General features: G+C 37.2%; 2 protein-coding genes across 2 annotated transcripts in view; one reads left to right on the top strand and one right to left on the bottom strand.

Annotated features, from left to right (window-relative positions):
• The window catches only part of LOC139127962 (echinoderm microtubule-associated protein-like 2), an 89,750-nt gene that overhangs the window by 18,534 nt on the left and 51,521 nt on the right, over positions 1-19,695 (top strand). Inside the window, exon 3 of the mRNA XM_070693811.1 lies at positions 699-837. Coding sequence (XP_070549912.1) covers positions 699-830 — 132 coding nt within the window. The 3' untranslated portion in view covers positions 831-837. The remainder of the gene's footprint in view (positions 1-698; positions 838-19,695) is intronic.
• On the bottom strand, positions 10,469-11,371 carry LOC139127889 (tripartite motif-containing protein 2-like). The gene has a single exon (XM_070693745.1). It carries the CDS (start codon positions 11,369-11,371, stop codon positions 10,469-10,471), a length of 903 nt encoding a protein of 300 aa, XP_070549846.1.

The following is a 19,695-nucleotide window of genomic DNA, read 5'->3' as shown; positions in this document are numbered from 1 at the left end:
GATAGATATTAAGGTATAATGCACCTCCAAACACTTGCTCAAACTTTTCTCAGGGAAACTATCAGCAATTCTCTTTCAAAATCAGGAATACAAACCACGGGTCTCTGTGCAAATTTTGTTACCGTAGAAACAAATTATCCATTATTTACTAGTGTTTGAAATTCAAAATGGCCTGACATCACTTTGTTAACTCTGTGGAAAGAAATTAAACTTTCGATTTTTACAAGAAAAAGACATAAAGACATTGAAAATAGTAGTAACTTCCAAGATTTTCAAAATGAGTATACCCAAGTGGTAGATCAGGAAAGAATTGCAAAAATTTGAAAATTTCCAGTGTATATCCCTGAGGTGGCACTCTACCTTAATTTGTTGATTGTTATTGTAGTACACAGGGAGCAAAGATTTAGATGGTCTCAACTGCTTTGAATGAATCATGTACTAAAGCAGTTTAACTCTTCCACCCCTATTCTAAGTAGAAAGGTCCACAACTACCAATGAAAACAATAGGGTTGAAAAAAAATTTAGGATTGGCAGGGGTAACATTGCCATATTTTGTCATTTTGTGCTCACTTGGATTTGGGTATTAGGAAATACTCAGTATGCCATGCTTGTTCAAGCATAACATTGAAAAGGTTGTTGCAGATTGCCACAAAACGCTTAATCATCATCAATTTATCATTTTGCATTATCTTCTGCAGGCACAGAGTCGTGTGTACGAGGCAAACCATGTAGACACCGTCAATATCAGTTTTGTTTATGGCAATAGTTACCTGATAACTCTTGGCGGGAAAGATACCTGTATCATGCAGTGGAAGATAGTATCGTCATGACAACAGAGTGAGTAGATGCATCTTCTTGTTTCTATGACAACCATGCAAGAAAGGTAAGATTAAACGATTGAAATTAATCCCTATAAACAATCTCCATTTTAGAGGTGTGTTGTCGTTGGTATCCAGTTCTGGAGTAAAAAGAAGCAGAAACATTGCCATATACTTGTTGCCATGACAACATTGGAGCTGTTCTTGTTGCTTTGATATTGTGTTTAGAATAAAATGAAGACAGGGTAGCAATATTCAATGCAGCTACTTGAGATGATGTTATACTTTTGAAATGGGACGAATTTTCATTAGCTGTGAATTACTTTTAAGTGCCTGTATGCATTGTAGCAAAGATGAAATCTTTACTTTGCGGCATAATCATCAACTCATCTCAGTTTGAAAACATAAGTGCTCTACTTGGATCCATTTATCTCTCTGTATTTCAAAGGATTACTTGCTTATGATTTTGAAAATGGCCACTTTGTGGAGATTTTACATTCTCATAGATTTTTGTCTTTGAGCATACTTGATGCAAATCTGCTCAGTATAGCTTGAGTAGGTTATAGTAGAAAAACTGCCTATATTGTTATCCTGTCATTTGCCCAGTTTAAGCAATGTATATTCATTGCTTCGATAAAGTTTGTGTGCGAGCATGAGTGCTTTTGAACTCTACAATGTGTGGAGGGGTCTCAGTCAGAAAAATGTAACAACTTAGCCGGTTATTGAGCCACTCGTTTTTGAGAGTGGGGATTTGGCCGAGTGGTTCTGTCTGTTGCTTCTCTGCCAGGTGACTGGATACTGTAGGTTGTGGGTTCGAACCCGATTGAAAACACCATACCCATCATATTTGTTTGAGATATCATCTGTTTTTAAGAATTTGGCATGAAAAAGAAAAGCCTGATAAATTTTCAAAGTACTTGTTATTCACAAGTCCATTTAGTACATCAGAAATTTGTGCTTCATCACAAAGCCAGTGACAGTTATTAAGGTTCCAAGACAAGAAATTGACCTTTTTAAGCTAACAATTCTCTAGTTGTTAATAAGCTCAGAACCCCTGTAAATTATATATTTTCAGAAAGCCTAGATATAGGGAAATATGTTGGTTACCATTATAGTATCACCCTAATTTACATAACTATCATGTGACAGGTAATTTGCATAACTTTTCAAAAAATCGGTTTTCCCTGTTTTGTTTCAATGCTTTGAGATATGTGGCTGAAATTTGTGTGAGTGCAAGCTGTCTTAAGGATCTTTCAAAGTGTGTCTCAGAATTTTTTTAAACCTTCTTAAACAATTTTTATGCCAAAAAAACTTCCAGAGCAGTGAATTTAACCCTAGTTGATTTCTTTAAAATTGTGCTCCAAAAATACTAAGCAAGATATAATTTGGGAATGGCTTTTAAATATTTTCCATAATTTAGTAAAGAACTATTTTCAATATGAAGTTTTTAAAATGAATTTACATCTGGGAGAAAGGACATAAACTCATTACAAAGAAATAAAACTAATCTTACCAAATAGGACAATAAACTTAAATAATTTTACCAAGTACTATGAGAGAGTAATCTCCACTCATTCATCAAGTTTATGCTATACCAGTACTTGAACAATTAAATACGGAGACACTGATAACACAAAGCAATCCACATTGAAGTACATAATTCATTTCAATTCACATTAAAATTAGTTGAAAACAATTGAGTCCTAATTTCAGAAATACTATGGAAGAGAAATGTAACAAAGAAATGTCTAGGAATATACAGGAGTATAGATTGATCTTTGTTTTACATTTGATCATAATAAGATAGATATATCCCTAATTATATTGTATCATGCTGCCATGTGCCATTCTGATTGGACGAGAGTTCATTCCACCGATGCTAAAATACTGTTTTAGCAGTGGTAAAACGGCCCCCTAAACCAGCATATTCAAAAATTGCCCAGTCGGTGCATCTGAACGTACTGATCTAAACTTAATCCGAAATAGTCCGCTTTGTTTCAAAGACAGAAGTCCGAATTTCGATACACAGATAAAAGTATGGGTCTGTAACTCACCTCTTGGTGAAAATAAGTTGGGGTCAATGATGAAAGACACCTCTGAAGCAGCACATTTGGGTTTGATGTACACAAATCATTGCATTAGGGCAACGGTGCAACGTGCACTTTTGCTTGATTCAGCGGGAGTCGAGACGCGACACACAGCTCTTTAAAATGTAGCTAGCATTCGTTCATACACAAATAAATTGACACTTCCTCACTGTAACGGTATGTCAGATAGTCTTTGCCAAAATTTGGGCTGTAACAGACCAGGGTGTCCTGTCAATGTACACCATGAAGTTCAAAATAACAATGGGATTACTCCTGGTGACTGCGACAAAAGTTGACATCAAATGCAACAAGCAGTGTTAGCGTACAGCTCTCGCTGAATTGGGACGCAGACTTTGCACAGTTGCTGTGACCCAAAGTCTAGATTATTTCCATTTTCTGTGTCTGCAGCAGGTCGCAAGTTAGTGTTCACGTTGTCTGTGAATAAAATGCAATGTTGATGAACGTAATGCGTTTGTTATCGTAGGATACTTTGTGTGTATGTTGTCAGCGTAATCCAAACTTATAAAAATGCTTGGTCTCGGGCGCTGAGTTTCCGATATTTTATTTCTCATACGTACATTTTCTGCATTTGAGGCTTGGAATGATGATAATACCCAAGCAAGACAAGAAAAACACACAAATTGATATAATGTAATAGCAATAACCCCCATCATAGTCGGGTATACAGTCGATTTTGTACAATTCGCTCCATATAGCACTTTGCCCATCGGCTCATGATATATGTTGGGCATTGTACCAAAATCTCGTGTATACCCTCTCATGGCGGGCGTTATTGCTTAATTTTGTATGTATGCAAATTCAAATGTAATTAACTTTGTTATTTTTTGAGTGGATGAAGAACATAGATTATTTTGCAGGTTCCCTTTCCTGTTAGTATCACATACATGAAATGTTAAAATACAGAAACTGAAACTAAACAATTTTCAGCACAAAAGTCATGAAAATACAAGATATGCTTGATCAGGGGTATTATTAAAATTGCATGAAAGATTGTTGTCAAAAGAAAAAACAGTATTTTCGTTGTATATCATTACTGCTTGTGGTCTCAAAAAACAATTGATACTGTGAAATGTAAAGAAAGAAAGGCATTAAGTCTAAGAATGAAGGATATAAATAGATTGAGTTTACATGAATGAAATTAATTGTTAAACTTGCTTAAGGTTTAGCTACATTTTTGTACACTGGATTAAATGCTGTTCATTACAAATGTAAACAAAATTTGTTGTAAAAGAGTTTCATTTAACAATGAAAAGGCCAAGTTTATTATTACGCTCCCATATATGCATATGTATATATGCAAATGGGAGGTATTCGTAAAAAGTGGCAAAATGGCGTCTGTGTGTATGTATGTAAGTATGTATGTATGCAGTGTTCTCACCAGAAAAAAAATTTTGTGGGACATTTTGTCCCGCTGACCAAAAAAAAGTGGGACAACGGATGATTTATGTGAGACAATATATAATATTTAAAAAAAGTCAAACTGCAAATACGAACCTTATTCTATGCATGGAAAAAATAAAGGACTCAACAACTCATTCAAGCTTAACAACTTTTTTGTAATCATTCGGTAAACATATCAACTGATATTGAATATCAGTGCCTTTTAATGAAAAGTCTATGGGACTTTCGTTCTTTCCAGTGCCAAAGTCCATTTCGGGGCCCTCTACCATAACAGTAGTTGCTAGAGTGTCCAGCCGTTTAGCTCCAGTTGATTCCTGTCATTAGTTACGTTTTTTTTGCACACTAAACCCCCTTTCACAATCAGCAGAAGGAACAGGCCAAGTCAGTGCTATGGCATCTATTTAGATCAGGAAACATACCCCTATGATGTTTGTAAACAATCGTCAACTTCTGACGTGAAATTTTGGTCGCCAGCCAAGGCTACAAATTTTGTCAATTGAAAGAAGCGTGGAAAAAAGACGTCCATGTTCTCACGTATGAGTTCGACTGGAATAATATACTTATCACATGCGCAAGCCAAGATTTGATAATTTTTTGCATAATAAGAGAACTTTCCTCCAACTATTCCACATTTAAACCTCTGAACTACTTTTGGAATAAATATTATCAATCGGCAGTGGGCCAGTTGTCAATCATTTCCAGTTGTAGGTACTAGGTCGCGTGGGCGAGGAACGGAGCAAATGCCTGATAACATCACACAACACGTATCTCCCGCGAAGTTTATACATGATTCCAAACATAGCAAAGACCTAAAAATTATCTCAGACAAAGTTGCGTTATTTTTCCAGAACAAAAATTCACTTATTCTTAACGGCACGAACACTATAACGTCGCGCCCGTCCAGACCCTGGTTGCCATGTGGAACTCACAGTATAATGCTACCAGCTTCGAGTTCGTTGTTTTCGAAAAATGTTCATGTAATTCCTTAGGGATATACAAGCTTTACATTCTTGTGTTTTCGTAGTTCGGATTATTGTTGTCGTAGCCTATGAAAATATTTATCGTGCCCATGACGCCTCCAGCTTCCGCGAATTCCGTGGACATGTACCGGTATGCATGCAAGGCGAACACGTCCAGTGCGTCAGACTACCACAGTCTCGTGTGGTTCAATACACGACGGCCGCTGTGTGGTATACGTAATGCATCCACACATCAGCCATCATGTATCGAATCACAAGTGACTGTGGTTTAAGTACGCCCTCTGACGGGTATTGCTTCCAGATTGCCTCGGTTTCAACCAGGAAGTGTAATTACTCGCGTCAATCATTTACGTCCATGGTGAAAAGTACTGGCTGTATGATACGGCCGGCCGGCCATACGGCTGGCACCACGAAAGTTTATAATTTCAAAGGCGCGCTATTGGCGCGCACGCCCAAGAAATCCGCGACAAAACAGAAAAATACGCGAGAATGTCGCGGAATCGCGGCCTGGTGAGAACGCTGGATTGTAGGCAAATTAGCAGTTAATTTCAACAACACTGCTGTGTGTCACTGAATTGCAATTTGTATTATAATAATAATAAAATACATTTTGTAATGCGCCTAATCTCTGAAGAGAGCTCTAGGTGCAATAGTGACAAAAATACAATATAACAGAGGAAATGTTGAACCACCGGGACTGGAGACTACGTAAACGAAAAAGGTTAACTACTGTTTAAAGAGAAAAGTCTTGAGGGAATGGCAGAAGGAAAGGGTAGAGTTGGAGTGGCGAAGGTCAGAAGGAAGTTTGTTCCATAATGCAGGGCCAATGTAAGAGAAAGATCTCTCGCCAAAAGTCTTTGTGGAAACTCTTGGAATACTGAGAAGTTGATAATCTGTGGAAGAGCGAAGTTGTCTTTTTGGAGTGTATTGATGTAGAAGTTCAGAGATTGCGGTCCTGTACCCGTAACTAAATTAAAGCAAGTAGATACAACTTTGTAGTGGATACGAGAACTAATAGGCAGCCAGTGTAATTTTTACAAAAGGGGTTGGACATGATCGTACGTTTTAGCATTACAGACGAGACGAGCGGCAGCATTTTGCACTCTTTGCAACTTGTCTATAAGCTGTTTAGGGCAACCAGAAAGGAGACAATTGCAATAATCTAAACGAGACATAACAAGTGCAGAGACAAACGTTTGAGTAGCCTGTAAGGAGAGAAAGTGACGAACAGAGCTAATTTGTCTAATTTGAATGTATGCAGCTTTGCAAATATTCTACATGTTCACACATATTCATGTTAGAGTCAAGTGTGACTCCTAAGTTTTTGACACTGGGGGCGAAAATTATATCAAAATCGCCCAGAATTATGGGTGAAGGTAGAGATGATTTGGTAGCTTGTCTGGGTGAAGATATAAGTCTTGCCTCTGTTTTACTGTCATCCAACTGGAGTTTATAAGATGTCATCCACTGCTTGATGGCAGTGATACAACTTTGCACAGATTCAACAGTTGATTTTATTTGATCGATTGTGGTTTCCTTTAATTGATTGTCATCGGCAAAGGCGTGGTGATTTAATGAGTATTTTCTGATGAGGCTAAAAATATGGTCAGTGTACAAAACAAATAGGACGTGGTCAAGAACTGAGCCTTGCGGGACACCAAAAGAGATAGATGATGTTGTTGATCGTATGCTATTGATAGTTACAGTCTGAATTCTGCCTGAGAGGTAAGATTGATACCAGGATAGAGCAGTTCCCGAGATGCCAAAAGTATGTTCAAGACGGTGGAGGAGGATGCCGTGATCGACAGTATCGAATGCAGCAGATAGATCTAAGAGAGCAGTGTTCTCACCAGAAAAAAATTTTGTGGGACATTTTGTCCCGCTGACCAAAAAAAGCGGGACAACGGATGATTTTTGTGAGACAATATATAAATATGTTAAAAAAGTCAAACTGCAAATACGAACCTTATTCTATGCATGGAAAAAATAAAGGACTCAACAACTCATTCAACTTAACAACTTTTTTGTAAACATTCGGTGAAAATATCAACTGATATTGAATATCAGTGCCTTTTAATGAAAAGTCTATGGGACTTTCGTTCTTTCCAGTGTGAAAGTCCATTTCGGGGCCCTCTACAATAACAGTAGTTGCTGGAGTGTCCAGTCGTTCAGCTCCCAGTTGATTCCTGTCATGAGTTACTTTTTTTTCGCACACTAAACCCCCTTTCACAACCAGCAGAAGGAATAGGCCAAGTCAGCATTTATTTAGATCAGGAAACATATCCCTATGATGTTTGTAAACAATCATCAACTTTTGACGTGAAATTTTGGTCGCCAGCCAAGGCTACAAATTTTGTCAATTGATTGAAGCACGGAAAAAAGACGCCCATGTTCTCACGTATAAGTTCGCCTGGAATAATATACTTATCACATGCGCAAGCCAAGAATTGATAATTGTTTGCATAATAAGAGAAATTTCCTCCAACTATTCCACATTTAAACCTCGGAACTACTTTTGGAATAATATCATCAATCGGCAGTGGGCCATTTCCAGTCGTAGGTACTAGGTCACATGGGCGAGGAACGGAGCAAATGCCTGATAACATCACACAACACGTATCTCCCGCGAAGTTTATACATGATTCCAAACATAGCAAAGACCTAAAAATTATCTCAGACAAAGTTGCGTTATTTTTCGAGAACAAAAATTCACTGAATCTCAACGACACGAACACTATAACGTCGTTCCCGTCAAGACCCTGGTTGCCATGCGGAACTCACAGTATAATGCTACCAGCTTCGAGTTCGTTGTTTTCGAAAAATGTTCATGTAATTCCTTAGGGATATACAAGCTTTACATTCTTGTGTTTTCGTAGTTCGGATTATCGTTGTCGTAGCCTGAAAATATTTATCGTGCCCATGACGCCTCCAGTTCCGTGGACATGTACCGGTATGCGTGCAAGGCGAACACCACGTCCAGTGCGTCAGACTACCACAGTCTCGTGTGGTTTAATACACGACGGCCGCTGTGTGGTATACGTAATGATAATGCATCCACACATCGGCCATCATGTATCGAATCACAAGTGACTGTGGCTTAAGTACGCCCTCTGACGGGTATTGCCTCCAGATTGCCTCGGTTTCAACCAGGAAGTGTAATTACTCGCGTCAATCATTTACGTCCATGGTGAGAAGTATTGGCTGTATGATACGGCCGGCCGCGCCGTACGGCTGGCATCACGAAAGTTTATAATTTCAAAGGCGCGCCACTATTGGCACGCACGCCCAAGAAATCCGCGACAAAACAGAAAAATACGCGAGAATGTCGCGGAATCGCGGCCTGGTGAGAACGCTGTGTATGTTTGTTAGTCCGTCCACATAAAAAACTCCTAAACCGTAGCACCTACTGTCTTAGTATTTGGTGTACAGGTGTACCTAGGGGTGGAGATGTATTTGTTCAAATGAACATGTCAGTGCCAAAAATAGCATTGGTCAGATTTGGTTGAAACTTGGTACGCAGATTTCTTTAGGTATTCTAAATTATGTGTGCAAAAATTGCATGTTTGTATTTTTAGGGTATTTTTTCCGTTTTTAGTCAAAAAATCTTGTTCTCTGAAATCGCTCGTCTGATTGCTATGAAACTTAATATTCATGTTCCTCAGAATGACCTCAGTCATGCTTGTACAAATTGTATTGATATTGTCATATTTGTAATTTTGGGGCAATTTTCCCAATTTTTGATAAAAATTTTTTTAATCCAAAAACTGCTGATTTGATAGCTTTGATACATGTATTTGGTATACAGGTATCTAAGATTAATCTCAATATAATGTATTGAAGGTATGTTGAAACTGGCAATTTTTTTTTATTTGGGGGCAATTTTTGCCTTTTTTGGTCAAAATTTTTTTCTCCTAAAACTTCTGATCTGGTAGCTTTGATATCTAGTGTACAGGTTCCTAGGGTTTATGTTAATTAGATATATTTAAAATTAGGATGAAATCTGCAATTTTGTATTTTGGGGGGCCAATTTTTCTCATTTTTGGTCAAAAATTTGTTTCTCAAAATTTACCAGTCTGATTGCTTTGATATTTAGTAAACTGGTCCTTAGGGTTTTTGTTAACATGATATATTGAAATTAACTTGAAATCCGGAATTTTGAATTTTTGGGGCAACTTTGCGAAACTTTTACTGGGATATCTTTCATTTTGTATTTTTAAGATTTTTTTTGGTAATTTTATACCTCTTGTGTCATCATCCTTGTGTAATTGGTTAAGTTTGTAAGTTGTTCCAGATGTGGATGCACCAGCTGTTCTGGAAGACAACAATGTTTACTTTTTCCCTGTAGAGTTTCTGAGTTGATGATTTTATGTTGAAATTTCTCCATGCATCTGGTGTATGGGCAAAGTGTAAACATTGGTTGCATGTTATGTATTTCAGTCTATGTCAAATATTGTAAATGAAAAATCAAGAACAGTTTACTGTTGCTTGTAAAAGATAATATATTTGTCAATACATAAACTGCCTTGCAGATTGATTTTCTTAAAGATTATCACAGAAGCAGAAAAGGAAAAGAAACTAATCAAATTGCTGTAACATATTCACTCTCAGTGCCTGTATAGGCCTATACTTAACTATTTTATCATTACATTCAGCTGTTTGTTATATCTTTATCACTCTCGGACACTCCATGGGCCAAGGCACACTTGGGGTCAATGTCATCACTCTGTGCCAGTCTGTGTATGTCAGTCTGTCTGTATATGTATGTCCATGTTTCATACAATTGTTGGCTTGTTTTGATAACTATATGGGAGCGAACAGTGATGTTGTCACTATTTTTTTTATCTGTCATCAAAACTATCAATGGCAAGAAAAACCTCAAGTACATATTATCATCTTGTAGAGGCAATACAACAGAGTTTTTTTCACTATGTTACATATGCCGCATGAAGCTCAGTCTCACAATAATGTTGAAATAATACATTTTATTTCTTTTTGTGCTATTTTTAATGCACAAATGTAAACATTTACTGTTATAATGGAATGAATTTATCATCATGAAGTATTGAATGAAAGTTGTCCTTGTTGATGTTTAGTCAAAAAGATGTAAACCAACATGCTATTACTATTTTTCCACCTGTGCATTTTGCTGATCAACAAATCCCTATCTGGTACACTGTATTATGATGTTATCACTGTACAAACACCTTGATGCAGTTGTTTTCCCAATCTGCCACAAGACCCTGCAAGGTACATCATCTGTCAGTGCCAGACCACTTGGATCTTTCAGGCCATCCCTATTACTATCAATACGACAAACAAACTTACCACTACTCTCAAACTTCAGTAGACTACTAGGGTTATCAGTAGTAACATAGACATATTTATCATTTTCAATTGCTATTCCTATGGGGTATCTCATCTTACCATCCCCACTCTGACAATCAAAGGAATACAAATACTGGTCATGTGCATTGAATACCTGGATACGCTTGTTATAGTAGTCTGCTACAAATACCATTCCAGTACTTGAAATGACTACACCCCAGGGACCATTGAATTGCCCTGTACCTTTAGCTTTTGACCCAAATGATCTGAGATATTTGCCATGTTGTGTATAAACCCTGACACAATGCCCACCCCTGTCTGTCACATAGACATTGCCATCTACAGGACTAATCCCAATACCATATGGATCTTTCAACTCATTTTGTCCAAAGCATCTGATGACATGTCCATTCTCATCACTGACAACTACTTGCTTATTGTTATTATCTAAACTATAGTATGTATTATCACTTGATATAGCTATATCACATGGTGTGAAAGGCTTCTTAAACTGTTTGAATTTCAAGCATTTCTTAAAATTTCCCTCTCTGGTGATTATCTGCAACCTATTATTGTCCCTATCTGCAGTGACAATGTCTCTGTCTTTGTTTATGGCCACACTCCTGGGATTGTTGTACTGTCCCTCAGCACTTCCTTTACTGCCAATGGTCTTCACCAATCCTTTGATGACAGGTATGATGACAGGACAGCCTGGTATTGGTTGATCTCCTATTGTCATGGTAACTTGATATTTTCCATCCAATTGTCCAGCCACTGTAACTCTGTGTGTACCATCTCTGTTATCAGCTACATTGATGTCTTCCCATGATGCATCAGGTTTTCTTACCTTGGCTTTCACTTGTTGTTTTGGGATGACTTGTTTTCCTTTGGAATCTCTGGTTGTGATCAGTAGGTCTGCAGAGTCACCTTTCCAGAGTTGTTTTGGAATGTTTTCAACTGTACACTTTGAGATTTCAATGTCATATTGAGATTTAAGAATTCCCAGAATTCCATGCTCAGAGAATTCATGATGTGGGCTGAATGTAAAGTCAACATGTTCAACTGGCTGTAGTTTCCATGGTAATTAGTTGCTTTATATGAGTGCCAACTTCACGCTTGGTGGATAGAAGTTGAGCAGCATTCCCATGATGCATCAGTGTCTCTATGTAACTGCATGCACTCTTAATGTTACCATGTTTTAATTCCATCTCATCAATATCAACAGCTGCTCTTTTAATTTTCATTTTGTAATTGTTTTTCAGTTCATCTATCAGTCTCTGCTCTTCTCTCTTTATTTTCTTGATGATTTCTTCTGCTTTCATTCTCACCTTCCTTTCTTCTCTGCTGCATTGCTCTGTAAGATCAGTGTGTATCTGCTTGGCCAGGGTTTTGTTCTTTTCAGCTTCATCTTTTTTCACTTTCAGTTTGTCAACCATGGCTTTCAATTCTGTAAGATACTCATCTGCTGCATCTTTCAAGTCTCTGTGTACATGTTCTGGTATGCGGTGTTTGACTATGGTGCAGTCTGAACAGACAGGTACCTGACAGGTTTCACAGTAGAATTCAATTTCATTCTTAGTATGAACACTGCAATATTCTACTGCTCTTGGTGTGACTTCACTGGTTGATTTTGCCGTTTCAAATTCTTCAATAGTCATTAGTTGATGTGTCCGTGTGAGCGGAAGGTTTCTGTGGGCCATGCATGAAACAGATATTACATAGATAATATCTGCATTCCATACACCTGTGAGTGGCTGTATTCTGTTGGCAGCCTTCGCATTTGATCTCACTTCCTTGCATAGACTCCAGTCGTTGCTTGAATATCTCAATCAGATTGCTCATAAAGAAGTTGCCTTTTATTGCTGGCACTCCTCCAACAGGAAGCTGATATTGCTGTCGACATTCTGGACAGTTTAGAGATCCAGTCTTCTCAACCAGTGTGACTAAACACTGCTCACAGAATGTATGCAGACATGGTAGAATTTAGGAGACTTGAACTGCTCCAGACAGATGGTGCAACACAGGAAATCTTCACCGATTTCTTCAAAAACTTTACGTTCAGGAGCAGCAGCCATTGTGCATACCGGTAGGTGTGTCAGTAAGCCAACTAGAGACAGGTACAGAACTGATGGCAGACAGGCCCCTTTAGCATGATATTGCAAATACTGTTCATGGTGTCACATGATTGAATATGTAGTAAAGTTGTGTATCAACCACATTCTGTTATACAACACTGTAGAAACTTAGGGAGTTCTCAGTGACCTACTTCTCGATCCAAGCCTTTCAGGTCATGCAAATGCTACCACTTGAAAAACAGGGTCAGGGGTCACTGTGAGAACAGTGTCTGTGAAAGATTTATATCTTTGTGATAATATTTGCTGATAATCCTATAGTGTCGTCGTTTAGTTTATTCATTAGAACAGTAGAATTGAAAGATTTGAAACTATGTTGTTTCAAAGCCAACGAATATGGTGAAAATGCTGGTTATTCCAACAAAGTTTGATACAATCTTTGCAAAATTTGAGCAGCCGAACGTTGATGATTTTTAGCCGTGATATTTCAATTCTTCAATTGACGTCATCATGGCAATTTACCAACATTACCATCATCATCATCATCATCATCATCATGATTTAGACTTCACAATCATGTTCAGCCCGTGTCTGATATTCATGAATTCATTGTACATATACTTTGCACTTGTGAAGTAAACTTGAACTTTATTTAATAACTTAACAAAAATGGAAGATTTCTCATATTCATGGATTTCTTCGTAAATACTGCACAATTTTTGTGAATGTCGTTAAAATGCAAGCGTTTATAAGGTAAAGTACTCCTGTTGTGCATATTTACCAACATATAAATCATTTCATGTCACAATAAAATTTGATGCTTGGGCCGTCCATTACATGTACTCCCACTCAAAAAGGTGGTCACTTCCGGCCTGCTGGAACCACTTTCACTTTCAGCTTTCCAAAGGTCTGCAAACCCAAGTTTGCAACCCAAACCTTTGCCCAGGAAGCAGACTGGCAGAGACCACTTGCCCAGTCTTTGAGTTTTTTTGTTTACTTAGTTTAATAGTACTTTTACATAGGTTTTTAACATTCTTAGTTTTTTTCGCATCGCGCTTATCTGCACAGGTTATCACTGCTGGTTTCATTCCTTGTATTATGTTCATTGCTTTGCTCCTTTGACTCCATATCATGTGTAGTGGCATGTATTTAGAAAAGATACAGTAAAGAAATTCAAAAATAATTACACAACACATTATTTTGCAAGTTGATAAAGAATTCGTAAAATATTATTGATTATTCTGCAGGCTATCTTATTTTCTTTGTACAATTATAAAAAGACAGAAACTAAAAGTCATTTTCAATATTTTTAGCTCAAAGGTCATGAAAATCACTTTGCATATAATGTACTTGAAAATGTTTACACTGATCATGGTTGCAGTATTATCGAAAAAGATGCATATTAAATTTTTACGATAAAGACATCTGAATATTAGAATATAATTGCAGTCTTTGGTCACATAAAAGATCTACCCCTTGTGCCAACAACAAATCCTTTGAAGTGTAAAGAAATAAATTCATTTTGATCCAACAATCCAATGTATGAAGTAAATGTGTTTTCATAAATATAATTTAAGTGTAAACTTATATACAGTTTAGCCACACTGAATTAGACATAATTTATTACAAACTGAAAGTAATTCATAAAATTTGTTGTAAGGAGTTTCATTCAATTGTGATAAAGATGATTATAATTTTTATCGTTTGCTGAAATCATCTACGGCAAGAAAAACCAGAATTAGATGAATAACATTAAGTGTAAAACCTGTTGAAGCATTAGCGACACAGGATTATATGTAATTTATTACAAACTGAAACAAGTTTGTAAAATTTGTTGTAAAGGAGTTTCATGATAGAAATAATGGGCGACGCGCTGACCAGTAACATTTAATTATGGGCAAGGGAGAAAGGAAAGCCAAATATTAACGGGCGAGGCTTGGCGAGCCCATTAATTTTGGCTTTCCTCGAGCCTGCACTCATAAATAAACGTTAATGGTCAGTGCGGAGTCAGTTATTTCCATTATATTATCAAGAAACTCTCCAAACTGTCAAAATTTACGAAAATTTTTATGTGAACAACAACAGGGCCCCAGAACTTGTCAGTGAGTAGTGCGCTCTGTAAAAATTTTTGCAAATCCGGAGATTTTTTTCAAAAGGCGACAAAACTTGGCCCACAAGCGTTCCATTTTATTTTGTGATTGATCATGATCTTTGTTTAAATTACAATTTACCTTTTAGTTTAAAAGTTGTGATGTTTAAGATATTATTCATTTTAACGGGCACTTCAGTCCCATGTCTTCATAAATTTTCGTGTATGAAAGTCTTGAATTGATTTGTGTGAAATTTTTTTGTAAATTTCTCAAATTAAAGATTCTGAAGTAATTTTTGTTTGTGTATCATCACTGCCTTGGGTCTCACAAAAAGTCCTTCAATTTCATTTAACGATAGAAGATATTTCTGATAATAATGATATGTGTATTAAAGGGACAAAGTCAGCCATTTTTCATGAATTTTGTTTGCTACGAGATATTGCTTATATTGTTTGACATGTTGAAAGATACTGAATGAATAGGTGACCATGCATATATTTTAGCCCGGTTTTAGACACGATACATGAAACCATCCCGAAAATGAATTAATGGTCATGACCATGTATTTATTTTTGCGATGGTTTCATCTATTGTGTCTAAAACTTGGGTCGAATATATGCATGGTCACTCATACATTCAGCATTTTTCAACATGTCCAACAATATAAGCAATATTTAGCTGACATTTGGTATATGTATTACAGGGTTCGAAATTAACTTTTTTGCTCGGTAGTCCCATTTGGCTACCATTTTCTCAAGTTGGTAGCCCAGCGACAAGGTCTGGTAGCCCCTGCATGAATGAAGAGGTTTTTTGTAAAGGGTATTTTTATTGATATCTAGACAATGAAATATTTATTTTGATTATGTTTCTATCCCGGAAGTGAATTTTCAAGTCATTTGATATCATTACCTGCAGATCATAGCCCCAGGAGAACGGTATAGCATGTGTAGTGGATAATGGTGACGCCTCAAAGTTTGAAGACCTATTAACAGGTACGCAGACTCAGCTTATATGCAAAGTTTTATGTTCGCCATGACAACGACTTTTCGCTCAGCACTTGTAAACATAACATGGCTAAAAATAGATTGGCTTTGAATTTCAGGATGTCAACTCGGTACAGTCATGTTCAAAATACTTTTGTGGCTATTTTGGCAATTCTGTATGTATTTCTCCACGATGGTATACTATCATGGGATGATCTCATACACTTCGGAACGCGTAATTTGTGGATGGCCTTTTTCTTTGCAGTTTGAATAATTTTGTGTTTGTGATTGTTGCATTGTGATTAAATAACTATGAAAATGAATTTTCATTGGCCATCATTTCCCAAGCCTGTCATCCTGGTACATCAGTTCAGATAATGATATTTTATCGAAAGTTTGTCGCAAAAATACTCGACTGCACTGTCGCCTCTTAATTTGCATAATAAAGTCATAGTATGGCCTTTTTATGTCTAGCTGGGTTGACTGTATGAGCGTCGGTCATCTCACAGCGATCAACATGTCGTCCACTAAGTAATTTTATTTCCCGGGCTTTGATAGTCCGTGTGGGCTACCATTTCATGGGTTTTGGTAGCCCCGGGGAAAAGTTAGTAGTCTGTGGACGCGGGACTACCGCTAATTTCGAGCCCTGTATTATTAGTCCCCACGGACACCGTCCGGGGGGACTTATAGGTTTGGTCATGTCCGTGCGTGCGTCCGTGCGTGCGTGTGTGCGTCCGTCCGTGCGTCCGTCCGTTCACGCAGATATCTCAGAGACGCCTGGAGCGATTTCGTTCAAACTTAGTACAAGGATAGTACCCTACCTCATACAGATGCACATCGATTTGTTTTACAATGCGATCAAATTTGGCCGTGTTAGAGGACTTTTTAGTTTTCACCTCCATAGACTCCCATGTATAAGGCAGTCCATAGACTTCCATGTATAAGGCAGTCCATAGACTCCCATGTATAAGGAAGTCCATAGACTCCCATGTATAAGGCAGTCCATAGACTCCCATGTATAAGGCAGTCCATAGACTCCCATGTATAAGGCCAAGAAAAATAAAAATTTAGTTTCTCATCGTATTCATATTGCAAAAAGGATGCAGTTACACAGTTTTTAGTCCCCAAAGATAAAGTCAAGGGGGGTCATGTCCGTCCGTGAGTCCATCCATGAGTCCATCCGTTCACGCAGATATCTCAGACACTTTGACAAAATGTCACGTGACCTTGGTGACCTTTGACCTCAAATATACATATTTGTCCATAACTCAGTAACCACAAGTCCTAAACCTTTCATATATGGTATGATGGGACACCCTATGACACCACATATTGTACCTCATTAATTATGTGCATATCTAATTTTGAGTGAGCCAATAGAGCTAGAGGTCTGATTTTTTGTATATATGGATAACTTAGCAATAAAATTTTTTTGACAAAATGTCACGTGACCTCGGTGACCTTTGACCTCAAATATACATATTTGTGCATAACTCAGTAACCACAAGTGCTACACCCTTCATATTTGGTATGATGGGACACCTTATGACGCCACATATTGTACCTCATCAATTATGTGCATATCTAATTTTGAGCGAGCCAATAGAGCTAGAGGTCTGATTTTTGGTATATAGGGATAACTTAGCACTACAATCTTTTTGACAAAATGTCATGTGACCTCGGTGACCTTTGACCTCAAATATACATATTTGTCCATAACTCAGTAACCACAAGTGCTACACCCTTCATATATGGTATGACAGGACACCTTATGACGCCACATATTGTACCTCATCAATTATGCGCATGTCTAATTTGAGCGAGCCAATAGAGCTAGAGGTCTGATTTTTGGTATATAGGGATAACTTAGCAATACAATTTTTTTGACAAAATGTCATGTGACCTTTGACCTCAAATATACATATTTGTCCATAACTCAGTAACCACAAGTGCTACACCCTTCATATATGGTATGACGGGACACCTTATGACGCCACATATTGTACCTCATTAGTTATGTGCATATCTAATTTTGAGCAAGCAAATAGAGCTAGAGGTCTGATTTTTGGTATATAGGGATAACTTAGCACTACAATTTTTTTTGACAAAATGTCACATGACGTCGATGACCTTTGACCTCAAATATACATATTTGTCCATAACTCAGGAACCACAAGTGGTACACCCTTCATATATGGTATGATGGGAGACCTTATGATGCTTCATACTGTACCTCATTAATTATGCATATGTCTAATTCTGAGCAAACCCATAGAGCTGGATGTCTGTCATACATATGCACATAGATTTGTTCTGTGATACGATCCAATAAGGCCGCCATGTGGCCATTTTATTACGATTCTTTCATGTCCTGAACTACAGCTCAGACATGTATCAAGCAAATTTATTCAAAAGTATTTTTATCACAGACCTAATGAAGAGGACTCTATCCTCTCTGAGGACCTGTAATCAAAGTACCCATTAACAAGTGGGGACTGTGTCATCAACGATGACTTGTACTGAAGAGAACTGATATGGTAAGTCGTTAGCATATGTATGCATGTATGTATCTATGTATGTGTGCATGTTCATCCACATCAAACTAAAAAAAGTACAGCACCAACCATCTAAGTATTTGGGCTCAGGTGGGCCCAGGATTGGAGATGTGAATTTGTTTACATGATCATATTTGTGTCATATTTGTGTCAAAAATATGCAAATGAGTTTAAAAAGGCCAATATCCCTGAAGCTATTATAGACATGAATAGTATAGAGGACATACGTAGCATAATATCAGAGATAGTGAGTGCAGACTTAAGTCCTTTGGCAATATTCTTCTGCTAGAAGAATTGCTTCAGTATGGCTTATACTGACATTCCCTTATATACACAGACAGGACAGATTTGATTGAAACTTGGTATACATGTTCCTTATAGGCTGATTTTAGTTAGATTTGTTCAACGTGTGAAATTTTTGTAATTGTATTTTAGGGGCAATATTTCCTGGTGTTTTTTTTGTAAAAAAATCTTGAAAAAATTGCAAATTTTTAAAAGTGACATTGTCAGTCTTCAGTCCTCCCTTTAACCCTTTCACCCCAGTTCCCTGTATATAGGTCCAACTTTACCATAGAAAACAATGGATTTGGGACAAACCATGGTGGTGAAAGGGTTAAGTCCCCAAATCCTTTCAAGTACCCCTTAAACATACCCTTGATATTTCAAGTTCCACCCCTGCCCCTCCAGAGGGGTTTGTGAGTGCCATCTAAAATGTCTGCTGATTTCTGGTTGAAGAACAGCAATGTAGGGATGACATACGCAATACATGTATGTTGAAAGGAATGTAAAGTTGCTGGAAAAACCCTGGTGTCTTTGGACCATAAATTGTGCTGCCTTGAAAATCTGCCATCACCATATTTCAAAAAGTGACGTAATTTTCAACTTACCATATTTTGAAAGGTGGCATAATCTAGAGTAAGGTTTAATTATTTTGGAAATGCTTTTAAGTATTTAGTGACAAGGTAAAGAAGAACTTTTCAAATACAGATTTTTTGGAAGGATATGTGTACTGGAGGAAGGACAAAAAATCATTACAAACAAATAAACTCATTTTACCAAATACAGGTACTATGGGAGAGTAATCCCTCCTCTTTTATATAATAATCAAATTCACTCCAGATACAAAAAGATGTAAACTGAAATACACAGACACTAATAAAACAATACATCTCACATAGAAGTATATCATTTTATTTAATTCACATTAAAATTAGTCAAAAACAATTGATGTGTACCAACTTAAGTATAAGAGAAACATACACAAAGAAACATTAAGGAATACATCACAGTAGGGTGAATTATTTTAGTTAGATATTTGACATTATCTTGCAATAAAATAGAAATGTCAATATATTAATTAGCC

The sequence above is a fragment of the Ptychodera flava genome, unplaced genomic scaffold (assembly GCF_041260155.1).
Source record: "Ptychodera flava strain L36383 unplaced genomic scaffold, AS_Pfla_20210202 Scaffold_39__1_contigs__length_1403739_pilon, whole genome shotgun sequence".
NCBI lineage: Eukaryota > Metazoa > Hemichordata > Enteropneusta > Ptychoderidae > Ptychodera > Ptychodera flava.
This window is presented reverse-complemented; position numbering and strand designations above follow the sequence as displayed.